Genomic DNA, 15,279 nt, shown 5'->3' on the forward strand with positions numbered 1-15,279 from the left:
TGCAGCACATCTGGATGGGCCCATGTTAGCTGAAATGGGTGCCAGGGTGAGCTGCGTTACAGCAGGCAGCAGCTGGTGATCCATCAGCAGCAGGTTGCTAGAGGGGCTTGAAGGAGCACCATACAGAGTTGTTCCTGCATGCATCCCCTGGCCATTGTGCAGCACTGGGGCTGCCACTGGGTGTTTAACTGACATTGTGTGTTTGGCAGACGCTGATCAATGACTTGGACAAGAGCACGGGGCGGTATCGAGATGAAGTGAGCCTCAAGACAGCCATCATGTCCTTCATCAATGCAGTCCTGAGCCAGGGGGCAGGCGTGGTGAGCACCAGGGCTCCTGGAGAGGGAGGTGCTTTGGTGGGTTTGGGGCAGCTTTGTTTCAGTAAGCTTTCTGAGAATATGCACCTTGCTGTGTTGATCCCACAATTGTCCCTTGCAGGAGAGCCTTGATTTCAGACTCCATCTGAGATACGAATTTCTCATGCTCGGGATCCAGCCAGTCATTGATAAACTAAGAGAACATGAAAATTCAACCCTTGACCGGTGAGTAGTGACTCCCAGCACAGTGGTTGTTTTTGCCCTTTCCATGTGCCATTGCTTTCTGGTTTCTGGACATGGCTTCTGGGGAAAGCATGTGGGTCTAGACTTACCCCCTTGAGGAAATCCTTTTCTGTCACCAGAGAAGAAGGAGAAAACTCTACTGTGGGTTTGCTGCATTCTAATGTAGGGTTGAGCTGGGAAGGATATGCCACTGAGGGCCTGGGAGATGCTGCCAGGCATCCTCCTTCTCTTCTCGTCCCAAAAGGCTTCTTGGACAGCTGTAACGACTGGGAGCTTGAGACTGAAGGTCCACTTTATGTTTCAAGTCTGGGCTGCTGCCAGACCGGCTGCCTGCAATTCAGTAATTGTCACATTTGAATCTGCTTTTAACAGTCTTTCTTCTTCCTTTCTTTCCTCAGGCACTTAGATTTTTTTGAAATGCTTAGAAATGAAGATGAGCTGGAATTTGCCAAAAGATTTGAGCTGGTGAGTATGAACGTTACTGATGCTGCTGATGCAGACACTGGCACTCGATGTCACAGTTCCTTTTAAAAGCACCTATGTGGTCTGCGACAAAGTGTGGTCTTTTGGATAAAATCCGGAGGTTGGAAATCTATCTTCTGTTGCCTTGCTCTGTTGCAGCCTCCATCCTAGAGCCTCCTTCATCCCTCTTCTCCTGTGGCTGCCAACCAGTGCTGTTTGCCAGTGTGATTTGTCTGTGCATCAGGCATGGGGTGGATATGGCTTGTGGGATTTGAACCTAAAGCAGGCTGTGCCATTGCCTGTCTGATGCCCTGACCTTGCTTCACTTGTGTCTGCAGGTCCACATTGACACCAAAAGTGCGACTCAGATGTTCGAGCTGACGAGGAAAAGGCTGACACACACCGAGGCGTACCCGCACTTTATGTCTATCCTGCACCACTGTCTCCAAATGCCTTGTGAGTCCTGGGGAAGGCAAGGAAACCCACAGCTGATGGGGGCTTGGCAGCCCACATCTCCTACCCAGGGGCAGCAGCGACCTCCCTGCTCTCCCCTTCTTCCCCTCCAGATAAAAGAAGCGGCAACACTGTCCAGTACTGGCTGCTGCTCGACAGGATTGTGCAGCAGATTGTCATCCAGAGTGACAAAGGGCAGGACCCTGACGCCACCCCCCTGGAAAACTTCAATATTAAAAATGTTGTCCGAATGTAAGTGCTCACCTGCCTTTCCCAGCGCTGGCTGCTGAGCAGCACCAACACAGGCTGCCGTGGCTTTGCCACCTCCTGCTCCAGCCGCAAGAAGGCCAGGGCTCGGGGTTATCCCTGCTGGGTGGGCATCACTTTGATTTCTTAAGCATGATGTGCAGGTGAATTAAGCTCAGCCTGTGTCCTTAGTGAGCTGTTTCCCCTGACTGCAGCTGTCACTGTTCCTTATTCATCACTTGCTGTCGCTCTGTGATGTTTCTGCTCCTCGGTCGGACAAGCCAGCATCCCTGGAGACAGCACTGCATCCCATACTGCAAAACCCTGCCAGGGGGGCGGGGGGATGGCGCAGAACAGAATTGTTGTGTCAGTTTAAGAGCCTTAAAACCCACTGCCCAGGCTTCCTCAGTCATGTTTCTTGCTGATGATGGTTGCTTGTTTACTACAGTAGAGTTGTCTCATGTGCTATATACCTTTCCCTTTTAGGTTAGTCAATGAAAATGAAGTGAAACAGTGGAAAGAGCAAGCAGAAAAAATGCGAAAAGGTGAGTATGGAGAGGTATACAGCATTAGCTTTAACCATAGTGTGCACAGTAAGCTGAACAGATAATGTATACATGTATTTAGCTGGATGGACTCTGAAGGCTTTATTGAGTGACTGAAGTAATATCACACTATGTGGCTTACAAGAGAAATGGCAAAGCAGATAATTTTTTCATAGGGAGGCACTGGCTGGAGTGTTAAGGCACAACACATGCTCCTTTTCCTTAAATGCACAGCTTCTCTGCTGTCCCACGCATGCTGCTTTTTGCCAAAAAGGAATGTTCTTCACTCAAAAGTGGTCTCATGGGCCTGTTTCAGAGCACACTGAGCTTCAGCAGAAGCTGGAAAAGAAGGAGCGGGAGTGTGATGCCAAGGCCCAGGAGAAGGAAGAAATGATGCAGACACTGAACAAGATGAAGGAGAAGCTGGAGAAGGAGTCCAGCGAGCACAAGCAGGTCAAGCAGCAAGTGGCAGATCTCACTGTGCAACTCCATGAGATGAGCAGGGTGAGGCCCCAAACCTCCTCCCCATTGTGGTCCAGTCCCAACCTCCCTGCAAACACCATGGGATGATTGCTGCAGGCTGAGCAGCACAGGGGGCTGAGAGCGATGCTTGATGGGAGGGCCACCAAGATGTCCATCTGTGTTGATGGGATGATTCTGCCTCTCAGCTGCATCAGACCTCAGTCAGGCATGCTAAAGCTTTTGAGTGCTCCCTATGCTGATTAAATTTTTTGGAAAAAACAATTAAAAATCAGCATGGGGGCATTTCTTGCGTGGTGTCCCCTGGCTCCACCTTACCAGTCCCCTCTTCTCTTTCTCTCCCAGAGGGCAATCTGTGCTGCCAGCCCTGGAGGGCCTCCGTTGCCACCAGGAGCTCCTGGTGGACCTTTACCTTGTCCAGCTCCTGGATCCCTTCTTCCACCTCCTCCACCACCTCTGCCCCCAGGGGGATGTCCCCCACCCCCTCCACCCCCACCACCCCCTCCAGGTGGTCCCCCACCCCCTCCTGGTCCCCCACCCCTGGATGGGGTGATGCCTCCCCCTGGAGCACCTCTGGGCTTTGCCCTCAAGAAGAAGAGCATCCCGCAGCCAACGAACGCCCTCAAGTCCTTCAACTGGTCCAAGCTGCCAGAGGTAAGCTGGGCAATAATTTGGGCAGTGAAACCAGGGGTGCCAGGTGGCCACCCTGTTGATGTAAGATCAGGTGTGCAGGGGACCGCCAACCTGCAGCGCTCCTGCTGTCTTGCAGAACAAGCTGGCAGGCACTGTGTGGACCGATATAGATGATGCAAGAGTGTTCAAAATCCTGGACCTCGAAGACCTGGAAAGGACGTTCTCTGCCTACCAAAGACAGCAGGTAATGGCTGGCACAGGGTGCACAGGGGGATATGGGCAAGGTGTCACCGTTGCGAGATCACGCAGTTTCGCTTGTGGTCTCAAGATACATCTCCCATCATTACTTCATACCGACACTGTGTTTGCCAGATCGACTCAGTCTGCTTCATCCTGTCATGCACATGCCAGTGCCTTTGCATTAAAGTGGCCGTTCATAGCTCAATGTGTCTGATTTTTGCCCCTGACCATGTACCTGACCACGTGTGAAATGAAGATGGATCAGCAAAAAAAAACAAACAATAGAAGGGACAGGGGATATATGAAAATAGCCCCCAGATGTGGCCACAGTTGGGTAATATTTTTGGATTGCTCTTCACAGCAACTGTTTCGTGCCTGTATTGGGTGGAAAATTTCTGTCCCTCTCTGGCCAAGAAGGACTAAGTTTTGCCCACATCTACCATGGGTGGATCTCTTCTTTTATTTTTGTAGTGAGCCCAGAGCAAAATGTGAGCTTTGAACAAAAAAGCAAATCCCAAACCAAAATAATGACACTACAGGCAAAAGTCTCTGCTTTTTAATCTGCTGCTCGAGCAATATGGCCCCAGTTTGGAAGGCATCAAAGCACATGAAGAAAATTAGACACTTACTTTACCCCAGGCAGGACCACAATGGGCAAAACCAATGAGTTTTTCAAGAAGGCAGGAGAAAAAGCAAGGAGTAAGGCTCAAAAAACCATGTTCACCTGCTGAACATCTGGCTGCATTGCTGGGAAGAGAGAACAGCTTGTCCTGCGCTTGCCAGGCTCAGGCAGAGGGACAGTGCTGGGAAGCAATGGACCCAACATATAAGCTCCTTAGGCAACGTGAGAGTTTAATCTCTTCCACAGGCTAATTGAGGGAAAGATCAGGATGGATTACAGCAGGGCAGATATCAGGAGTGACCCACCAGAAGTACATGCTGCCCTGGTGTATTTTGGGAATAGGTGACCATGGTGCTGGATCTTTCCTCCAGCATTTTTGGAGCTTGATTCATACCTACTGAAGGGCATGTCTGAAGACAAGAAATGGAAATGGAAGAGGAGCAAGAATAGAAACGTGGTGTGTCAGCAGGATGGTTTGCCCTCTGGCTTGCCTGCCGGAGTTCTGAATCACCTGGTGTGCTGTAGATTATTGCCAGGCAGGAATTTAAAAGGAATATGGCTTGTCTGAGGTTCTGCTGGGTGGAACGGCTGGTGAGGTTTGGGCCAGCAAGAAGGTGAAGATGCTGGGGGAGATGCTGCGAGGAAAGCTGTGGTGCAGGCTTTTGGCCCAGATGGGGTGAGGACTGAAGAGGAGTTGAACAAGGGAGGCAGGGACTGGGGTGGGACTGGCAGAAGATGCTGCGAGAGCATCTGGAAGGGAAACTGGGAAAGAGGAAGTGAAATCCCACCTATGAGATGCTGCTGGGGAGTACGATGCACAAGTTCCTTTTTACTCACCCAGGCTTCACAGGTAGCACAGTTTTGTGTGAGTCAAGTGATGGGATGCTGCCCCCTGGACCTGAGGGCATGGGATTGCTCCCCTGCGGATCCCCAGGGTGCCCCCACTTGCAGTCCCAGCATGGGTAGAGGATGCCTGTCTGTGTGCCCCGGTGTCGCCAGCAGCATGGCTCTGTGTTCAGTTGCCATGCACACACCAGCATGCAGGGTTAGATGTGCTCCTTAAGATAACACGTGCACACCATGGGGCACTTCGCACTCAGTGGGGGGCTGGAGGAGCTCCATGTGAATAGCCTCCTTTCAGGGAAGGACAATGAACTAATGCCTTATTAACTTGAAGCATTTTGGAGCTCTAGTGAGAGCTGGTGTCTGTCCAGAATAAGCAGGGGAGGAGCAGGAATTTCCCCTCCCTGCTCCCTGTCTTGAGTGCATGTCCAAAAATCACTTGCTCAGTGATTGCACCTCTCACTTCTCTTGAGACACAACATCCACAGGACCTAGGGTATTGGGTGCTGTCTGTCTGTCCGTGCCCTGAGCAAACCAGGGCTCTGAAACTGCATGGCTGAGTGGTACATCACTGTGGCCAGTACCCCAGCAGGGTTTGAGGGCAGCAAGTAGAGGCATCTGTGGTGCACAGCTCTCTGAGCACCCTGTCAGTGTCTCTTATGGAGCTGCTGTTGATAGGATTTGGCAGGTTTTATTGCCACAGTACCTGGGAATCCCTAAGTAGTCCACAGGCGTGAGACTTAATGATGCACTTAATTTTAAGCATCTCTTTGAATGTTTTTCCTGTGCCACAGGCTGGGGTGTAAACACAGGCTGTGAAGTGAGCTCTGGAGCTCTCAGGAAAGGCCCTTTCCGCATACAGAGAACAGGAGGCCTCAGGACTTCCTGGGGCTCAGTCTGGGAGCATCTCTGGCCCATGCTTGACAAAGCACTGGTACTTGCCCTGAGCTGTGAGGAGAGCCTGTATCCTCTCCATTCTGCCTGCTGAGGCTCTGCAAATATGGCTGTCCCAAGAGAAGGGCTCAGCCCCACAGCTGTATATAATACCAACATTTACCAATCTTGCTAGATATAACAAAAAAAACAACAGGAAGTCTGAGTTTCAGGCTCTGGTGTGAGGACCCAGCAGGACTGGGGTTAGCTGCTTAAGGGTGTGCATGTGATGATGGAAAAAAGCAAGTCTAGGGCTGTCAGGGTTTACATGTGCTACACAGGAGTCTGCACCTCTGTCAGAGATGTTTTGAGAGCCTGAAAAGGGGGAAGAGGCTGGGAACAATGCTGATAAGTGGCAGTGACACAGCCAGGGCAGTCCTGGCAGCTCCTGCAATAGTGAGTGATGTAAAAGAGCCAGGGCCAAGTGGAAAACATATGTGTTGATGAAGCAGGGGCTTAGCAGTGAGCTGGGAAAGAATTCATCTCCCAAAAAAGGATGAAAGGAGAAAAGCCTCAAGATCCTCTGTGCAAGCGAGATTGACCTGCGCAGGAGCCAGGGACAACAGGGGTGGGGAACGCTTGTAGGAAATGTGACAGCAGATTTAAAGCTTACTCCACTCCTTCTTACAACACCATCCTGCAGCAGAGGCTGGATCACAGTTTGTGCAAGGGAAAGGTGTGAAGATGAGGCTGGTTTGAGGGCTGGAGGGAAGCACTCTTGGTAAACAAAGTGTGTTTGGACCCACCTACGACCTCTGGTCATTGGTTGCCTTCTGTTAAAAACAAATAAATAAATAAAATGAACCATTTTTGCAACCTTGAAACCTCCCTCCCCGTCACAGAGGTGCTGGGTGGTCTCTTGAGCCAAACACACACATAAAAAAAGATGCAGCCCAGGGAATGAGGAAGGAAAACCATCGTGTGTGCATGCACATGTGTCTGCTGTCAGCTTTGCTGCCCATGCTTCCAGTCTAGGGGGGGAGCCCAGCAGGAGAACCAGGTCTTTGGAAAAGTGTGGTGTCAGTGGGGCATCAGGGTGGCATTTGGCCAGGCTGCCAAGCCCTGGAAAAGGGTGGTTGTCCCTGTCAAAGGAGAAGTCAAGGGGAAACTTGTTGCCATGGCAAATGGTAAAGTTTTGCTGCGGCCACATTTGCTCCGGGATGAACCTGTCGTAATTTCCATTTGAAAGCCCTGTTTTTCCTGGCAGTCACGTAGGCATTTCAGTCCTCCAGATTTGCAAAATCCAGCAATTTTCTCCCCCAGCACGGTGGGCTGAGCAGTGCTGTGCCTTTGGGCCAGTGCTCGCTGACTCTTGTACAGAGTGGTTGCAGGGCTTCGCCAGCATCTTCCCACCTCATCCCATGTCCCCTCCTCAACTCCTTGCACACCAGCGCCTTGGCCTGATCCATTCAGGGAGCCACCTCTCCCTCTCCCATCAGCCCTCCCCTTCTGTGCATCTTTTAATCCTCATCACATTTTCATGTGCATCTCTCCTATCTTGGTGCTGGTAGACCCTGAGCGCCTCCCCATGCTGCCAAGCCCCCCTGTGTTGCACCCTCCCCTTGTCTGTGATTCAGTTCCTTTTGGTTTTGCTGAGATCACTGAACTGCATGTGTTTTTACTGCCTTTTTCCATGCTTCTGCTATGGCTGTAGGACTTCTTTGTGAATGGTAACTCCAGACAGGTAAGCAAGCATCCTCAGGAGCTTGGCACCCGTGAGTGGTGAGGGCAGGGAGAGTATGGGGCTGGGCATGTGGGGAACATGTGTGCTGCTGTGGGGGGTTAACATGCTGCAAAGTGGGGATTAAATCAGAGAGGCACAAAGATGACCAGGAGTAGTAGCTTGAAAGTTGATGCTGGGGAGGCTGGTAAGTAACAGGCTTCCCTCTCTGCTGTCTGGATTGATATCAAAGGCAGCATCTGAGTCTAGGGCTTGACTTTTCAGATGCAGCTTAACACAGAGAAGCTCTTACCCCCGGGCACTTTTGCTATTTAAAAGATGGAAATAACTCATACCTATGGTTGAAGATCTGTTTCATCACAGAGCAGGCAAGGCACACAAGAGGGGCATCTGGTGATAGGTGACTAGGGACCTTCCTGCTTCGCCTAGAGGGGTGGTTGTTGTTTGTTTGTTTTGTTTTTAATTCAAACAAGAAAATCAGTAAAAAAATGGAAACTTCTGTGCTCACTGTCAACCTGTGCAGTGGCTGCATGCCAGGTCTGCTATGCTTAGAGATGTGTAGTGTGGATCTGTAGGATGTGGGACCTTGCAGCTCCCAGTTATGTTCCATTCAGAAGGATTAAATAGCCGTCTTTTAATTGATTAACCTTGTTGAAACGTGATACGGTAAATTAAAACTGGGGGCAGTATGAACTCTTCAGGCAACCCTGCAGAACTGGTGTTGTGTAGATCTGTCCATTCACCCACAAACAGCAATTGATATATTGTTACTGGTTTGAAGGAAACATATTTAAGCTGCTTAGGAGATGTAGGTGCTTATGCCGTACCAATTCCTGCTTTCAAATCCCTTGTTTTGGGAGAATTTCATTCAAAGAGCAGCAAATGCTGCAGGTTCCATTTGCAAGTCTGGTAGCTTGCACTGGTTAGCTTGCTTGAGAGGACTGATGCGTGAAGGACCATTGCAGATGTTTGGAGCAGGGGTGGAGAATGAGAGTGATGCTGAGTGTGTGCAGCAGCCTGTAACGAAATATTTCATGCAAGGGTTTAATGAAGTATCACAAATATGTATGCTAAGAAAGTCTGGCTTTATTTATTCAGCAGCGCCTGTGTGTTTGCAGATATTTAAATCTTCCCTGTCTGAGAAAATATTTACATTTCTAACCAGTGGCTTCAAAGCCAGCTCTGGTTTATGAAATGACTTACTGTGTTTCAGTTACAGGCGATGGGTTTTACCCGTAACCCATGGTGACACTCCTGATTAATGGGGGCCGGCTGTGTATCATGCTGCTATGTGCTGAGAGTAGTAAATGTCTTTGCTTCTCCATGGCTTTTCTCCAGGCATTTCTTTCTTTTTTTTTTTTTTCCTTATTTTTTTGTAGAAGGAAGATGCTATCGATGACACTTTGAGCTCCCGGCATAAAGTCAAGGAGCTTTCAGTCATAGATGGTCGGAGAGCTCAGAATTGCAATATCCTCCTCTCCAGGTACGGTTAATGCCTTCTCACCCTTTGGGAAGTGAGGGAATGCTTAATACCCTGCCTTGGGCTGGGGGGTGCTGCTTATCCCTGAGGAGGGGTTTAATGACAGAAGCCAGCACAGGAGGAGAGCCAGTGACACCTGAACCCAGCTATAGCTTTACACCATGCGTGGTGAGGTGGCACGGGAGGGAAATGCAATTAAGTGGGTACGTGGCAATTTGCTCTCCCTAGAAAGGCTCAGGGGGGCTGGGAGGAGGGTTGATTTCACCTTTTATCTTCCTCAGCCTGGGTTTTGTTTGCTCTTTGATGGCGGTTGAAGAGGGTCTCTGTTAGCTTGACAAAAGCACTGGGTATCAGGAGGGTGTAGGGAGCAGCAGCATAACTCACCCAGGGCCTGGCTGCCCACACAGGTGTCCTGTACCACATCTGGATTTCTGGATGTCCCCCTTTTACAACTGCCCAGCCCTGCTGGGATACAGCCTCCAGTGTTCCCCTTGCCAGGCGAGCTCGGCACTGCTACCAGCAATTTAGTCCAATCCCCATATTGCTGCCAAGGGGATAAAAGTAACCTTTTTTGGAAAGATAACTACTCCAATAAGACTGACTCCTGAGAAAGAAGCTAGACTACAGTGGTCTGAAAGGATGAACCATCAGCACAGCTGCTTGAAAACAAAACAACAAAACCCAAACAGTACCAAAAAATGCCATTTGTTCCTGACTCACTCAGAAAGAATAAAAAAAAAATCATCCCAAGAGCAGTAAAATATAGCTCCATTCAGAAATACTCACTTTGCTTCCTGGAAGCACAGAAACTTTTGTGCCACCCAGGACCAGCCGGGATGGAACACCACCACTGGCAGGTTGGGCTTGCAGCCACAGCTCCGAAATACTCTGTTTTCCCAGACCATGGGTTGGCAAGAGCTGGTGCCTTGCCCGGGCAGCCTGGCTGGTAGAGGCTGATGTCTGAAAATAAAAACCATCTGAATAGGTAACTCACAGTCCCTGGTGCTTCTTCAAGCTCATCCAGAGGTGGTGTGCATGCCCTGGGCCGCAGGAGCGATGAGTGCAGCTAGCCATGTGCCACGGTGTTTGGTGGCAAAATGGCTGTGTTTGTGGCTGTCTCTGCTCTGGGTTGCTTCTGGGGATTTTCATAGTTCCTAGCAGTCCGAATAAAACCCATAATGATGAAAGCAGGGTTTAAAGCAGCAGGCAAAGGCATATGTCTGAGGCAGCCAGCTATTAGCAAGTAAAGCCATGGGATTCAGGGCACTGGCTGGGCTGCTCCCTGCCATACTTAGGTTGAGCATAGTCCGACTGGGTTTAGGTGTAATTCAGCCAGAGGTTTAAGTGTTTAATTAAAAGTTAAGCACACAAATAGCCCCTTTGGTGAGAAGGGAAGGTACACCAGCACCTAACTTCAAATGTTATGTTGTGTGTATTACTGGGTAAAGGTCTTCATTTCGTCTCACCAGCAAACCTTTCTCTTCCAAGAAAGCAATGGCTGGAAATGAGTCAATCCTATGAAAAGGGCATGATGGAGGCTACTGCCTGTCTGCCCTCCCCTTTGTGTCATTTCAAAGGGGAGAGGCAGCATCAGACCTGCCCTGCAGGATGGTCCCCATCTCCCAGAGCACTGGGGCCCTGTGCAGAAGAGTGGCTCTGGGAAAGCAGCAGCTTGTGTGAGCCACTTTGGGGGTGCTTCTGGGGTTCATCCCATGTTGCTTCTGGGGATGAGTGGGAAAAGGAGACAGCTAGGCAGGGCATTTCTCTAGCATTGCAGCAGCCGCCAAATCTACTCCTTCCTCCACTTCTGCAAGGGACCACCATCCAGTTTCTGTCACCAAAATCCCTTTGGGTGATTTACTCTTGATGCTGAGCATCTAAAATGAAGGGCAGTCTGGGGATGAAGTCCAAGCATCCTGCTGGTGGACTCGTGTCCAGTCCCTGCATTTCTAGCAGACTCCATGTGCCCTTGGACAAACCTTTCATCTCTGCCTACCCAGCTGCCCCTCCCTAAGCTAGGCAGATCAGTGAGTCCCTGGTCCCGGTGTTGCTGAGGGACCAGTTTTGCAGAGCAGCTTGCTGCAGCTGGGCTGCTGCTCCCCAGCCTCTGTTGCAAGGCCACCGTGGGGATGAGCAGACTTTCACATGTGAAAGGACCTGCAAGCTCGGCTCCTGATTTAGCCCAGACGTTTATAAGCTCATCAGGCATTGTCTGCCTTGCAGCATGGAAAGATTACAGGCAGCAAAATACTTTATCTCTCTCTGTAGATTTATTTTTTTTTGCCCGTTTCCCTTGCTTTGGGAGAAATTACTGCACAGTGAGATCACTGGATTTTCCTCCAGCACAAGAATATTTTTAACACTTTCTTTTTTCTTCCTGTTTCTGGAGAATGCTCTGGCGATGTCAGTGCATTATCGGGTCTTCCTCTATGAACCCACCATATCCTTGATTTCACTTCCTGAGTACATGCATCTGTTTTAAGTGTTATGTCCCGCAAGATGCAAATCAAGCCCTTGCTCCATCGCTTTCTGCCTGTGCCGGCGGTGAACGGCTCGTTTGTTTCCTCTCTCTAGCGAGGCGGCATGAAGCATTTTTCTCAAATGAATGTGGCTTTTCAAGAGGGTGCGTCCTTTTCCCGGCGGAATCCATTTTTCCCCTTCACACTTATTACGTCCTCTGCAGGATTCTACAAAAGCCATGCAAAATAGCCTTGCGCTTGTCAGGCTGGCAAGCTGTCACGTCGCATCAGCGAGCTGCTGGCTTTAAATCCCTGTGACAGCAAGTCCTGTGACCCCGTTCCTCTCAGACAGCTCACGTTCAACAGCTGCTGCCAACAATGATAATTATTGCGGTTATAGATAAGCTTCTAGCTTTCACTGGCCCCTTTCCCATCAAATTGTCTGAGAAGTTGTTTTCTTCTGGCGCCCTGCACTTGCTCTCTGTGGATGCAGGGGCAGGCTCTTGTTCTTGGCACTGGGTTGTAATGATTCCTGGGAAAAGTTTTTTCAGCCTGTCTTTTTAAATATGTTTTATTGCTGACTTTACTTCTAATGAGCAGGGCTTACAAAAATCACCTTCGTCTTTCACCACCTTTCTGAAGGCAATCACAGTCAAGCATGTGCTTTAGGTGTTCACTTTGGATGAGGGGTAGCTGTCCACCCCCCCTTCTCCCAAGAGCATCTGTGCCTCCTAGAGATCCCCCAAAATGTCCGAACACAGGCAGTGTCTGCTTTTCACAGGGGTGGGGACCGGTGTGACATTTATTGGTGGTCTGTGCTCTCGTGTCACTGCTTGGGTGTCAAAAGAGTCCTCCTGCAGCTTCATATCCCACCACAGGTCGTGTTCATCCTTGGCCGCTGCCTTTGTACAGGACCGGTAGGGTGTCAACACGGCAAGCAGCAGAGGGAACATTTTCCACAGATCCTGGTTTTGCTCCTTGTACAGTGACCATAGCAATTGTCCTGGCTGCTGCTCAGCACACTGTGAGCTTCCTGCCCGAGGTGAAATTTTAAATCCTTATTTTGCAAACCATCTCTTGGGATCTTCCTCAAGCAGGAGGTGAGAGAGGACCAGGTACAGGATGAGAAACATGGACTCACAGAGAGCAAATATGTACTTGCCAGGTCTGTAAGATCCACCTGCCTTGATAGAGCTAATCCTTCACTTCCAGTCTTAAACAAAAGATTTCAAAACAAACCAAGCCCTGGCTATCCTGGTCTTAAAGACCAGCACCCTTCCTGCCTTAGCTTCATCTTCCAAAAGCTAGCTTGGTGGTCTCAGTCTGCTCCTGGAAAAGAAGCCAGGGTGAAAAATACCTCCCTTGTTTAAGTACTTAGTGATCAGCTCAGCTCACAGTCTTCTTTTTGATCTGCTGATCAGGTTGACTTCCAAGGTCTCCCATCCCACCGTAGGGTGTGTTTCTGGTTTCAGCTCATTCCTTTGAGCCACATCCAGTGTTTCAGCATCTCTTGGCAGCATTGATTGCCAAGACTGGGGCTGTGAGTTTCCTCAAAGCCCACAGACAGGTCTTTTCAACTGTGCAACTCTTCTCTGCCTGCAAGTACAAGGGGATTTTGTTCTTACACTGTATCTGTTGCAATGGCTTTAACCATCACTGCAAGCTGGGCAAGGAATAGGATGTTGGCAGCAGTTTCTGGGTTTTCCCTCTTTTACATTTAGATTATTTTATGAATCGCAATGCATTCATAAAATGTGAATTAAAATATGTGTGGTTTTACAATCAAAGTCTTTGCAGGGAGCAGTCACAGGGAGTGCTACAGACATATTAAACTGTAATTAACTGCTTTTCTAGCCCAGGAATTGCTGAGGGCATCTTTCTATCTATCTATTGCCTCAGCTGGTTCAGGCAGCTGTCAAATAAACCACTGCCAGGGAAGACCAGACTGATGTTGCTTGCTGGGATACAGTGGTCTGTGGTTTTAGAAACCTCAAATTGGAGGCTACGTCTTCAATTCCTGTTACGTCAAGTACAGGAAGAACAAGGTAGAGGGGAGCCTGGTTTCTAGCCTCTTAACACTTCCAAGCACATTGAAACCCTGCCCCTCAAATAAATAAATAAATAAATAATCTGGAGGGTTTCCTAGGATGCTGAGCATCTGCTTTCCCAGATTTTGGATTTCTTTCCCTGTTTTCCTAGAGGGAGGTTCCAATCAAAGGTGGCTGGGAGGGGTGGGAGAAGCAATGTTCAAATCCAAGAAAAGCATCAGAAATTCGCCATATTTTCTTCAGGGGTTGTGGCAGTGGGTTGAAGGGCAGTGCTGAGCTACTCTCCTGAGCCCAGGCTGTGCTGCACTGCTGACAGGGAGTGTGACCCTTGCTGGCCTTGTGGCCTTTGGGGATGCTGGCACTGCAGGAGCAGCATCATTGGGCAAGAGTTACACGTAACTTTTGTATTTTTAATATGTGTGTAATATATCACTTACAATACTTACAAGACAGTATAAAACAGGGGATGGCAGCTGTGGTGTGGGGAGAGGGAATTTGACGCCCCCCCCCCCCCATTTGCAGTGTGGCCAGGCTGTTCTGTGCTGTGCCTTGCACAGTCCTACCGTGTTTCTCACATGTCCTTCTTCGTAAGACACTGTATAGTGTTATTGTGTTCTCCTCCTGGTTGGGAATTAAGCTGTTCGTGTTGCATGGGTGTGTAATGAAATGCTCAAGAATGTTGCCTAATTGCTGTGCTGGGATTAACTCTCCTTCCCTCCATCTCCCAGGCTGAAACTCTCGAATGAGGAGATCAAACGAGCAATTTTGACAATGGACGAGCAGGAGGACCTCCCAAAAGACATGCTGGAGCAGGTGGGCAGTGTGTCTTGTGCTCCTCCATAGTTGCTTCATGCTAAGACCACACTGTGCAAGGCTGTTGGGACCAGATGACAGCTTTAAGAAGTCTGTCAGGGCCCCAGATTATTTAACAACTGCATGTTGAAAAAACACCCAAGAGGGCTGGAGCAGCAGAAAAGCAGTTTGCTTGTAGCGTTGGCACTGGGAGCAGCATGGCCTCCCATGTGCCATGCCTGTACCCTGGATCTGTCCTGGGACCCCAAGACTGGGCCAGTTGCCCATTTTGTTGCTGCAGCTTGAAGTTTGTGGTCAGTGGGGGATCATTTTTGAAAGCTTGTTGAGCATTTGTGCAGTCCTCAAAAAGCGAATCCCATATTTCACCCCCTCTGAATCCCTTTGGAAGCATATTATGCACCGGTCCTTAAAGCTGAGCTGATAATTGCACTTTCAGCAGAGAAGCAGGAAGATTCATTGCACAACATTTTCATCTGCAAATAGGTAGAATTGCAGCAAATCAAAGTCCTCTGGCAGAGCTGATGTCGAAATGTCCTTGGAACAGATGTACTACATCTGTTGTAAAACCAGAGCGATGGCAGGGCAGAAGCAAGAGACACTAATGTGATTGAGTAGGGGGAGGAAAGTCACAGGGGCAGCAAAAACACTTATTTCACAAGTGCCTTGGGTTCTCTGTCTGTACATGCTGAAAAGGTAGTAAATTCAAGCATATAAATTATATAGTAAATATTATATTAGTATATATATATATACTATATATAAATTATATAGTAAATATTAC

General features: G+C 49.2%; 1 protein-coding gene across 1 annotated transcript in view; it reads left to right on the top strand.

Annotated features, from left to right (window-relative positions):
- The window catches only part of DAAM1 (dishevelled associated activator of morphogenesis 1), an 81,735-nt gene that overhangs the window by 50,576 nt on the left and 15,880 nt on the right, over window positions 1–15,279 (top strand). The window contains exons 8-19 of the mRNA XM_061462721.1: window positions 210–320; window positions 439–542; window positions 959–1,025; window positions 1,361–1,478; window positions 1,589–1,727; window positions 2,208–2,266; window positions 2,583–2,770; window positions 3,092–3,400; window positions 3,516–3,623; window positions 7,672–7,701; window positions 9,078–9,181; window positions 14,414–14,498. Coding sequence (XP_061318705.1) covers window positions 210–320; window positions 439–542; window positions 959–1,025; window positions 1,361–1,478; window positions 1,589–1,727; window positions 2,208–2,266; window positions 2,583–2,770; window positions 3,092–3,400; window positions 3,516–3,623; window positions 7,672–7,701; window positions 9,078–9,181; window positions 14,414–14,498 — 1,422 coding nt within the window. The remainder of the gene's footprint in view (window positions 1–209; window positions 321–438; window positions 543–958; window positions 1,026–1,360; window positions 1,479–1,588; window positions 1,728–2,207; window positions 2,267–2,582; window positions 2,771–3,091; window positions 3,401–3,515; window positions 3,624–7,671; window positions 7,702–9,077; window positions 9,182–14,413; window positions 14,499–15,279) is intronic.

Source organism: Pezoporus flaviventris, unplaced genomic scaffold (genome assembly GCF_033815535.1).
Source record: "Pezoporus flaviventris isolate CSIRO_AGI_PZ_B2104156 unplaced genomic scaffold, CSIRO_AGI_Pfla_v1 ptg000035l, whole genome shotgun sequence".
Lineage (NCBI taxonomy): Eukaryota > Metazoa > Chordata > Aves > Psittaciformes > Psittacidae > Pezoporus > Pezoporus flaviventris.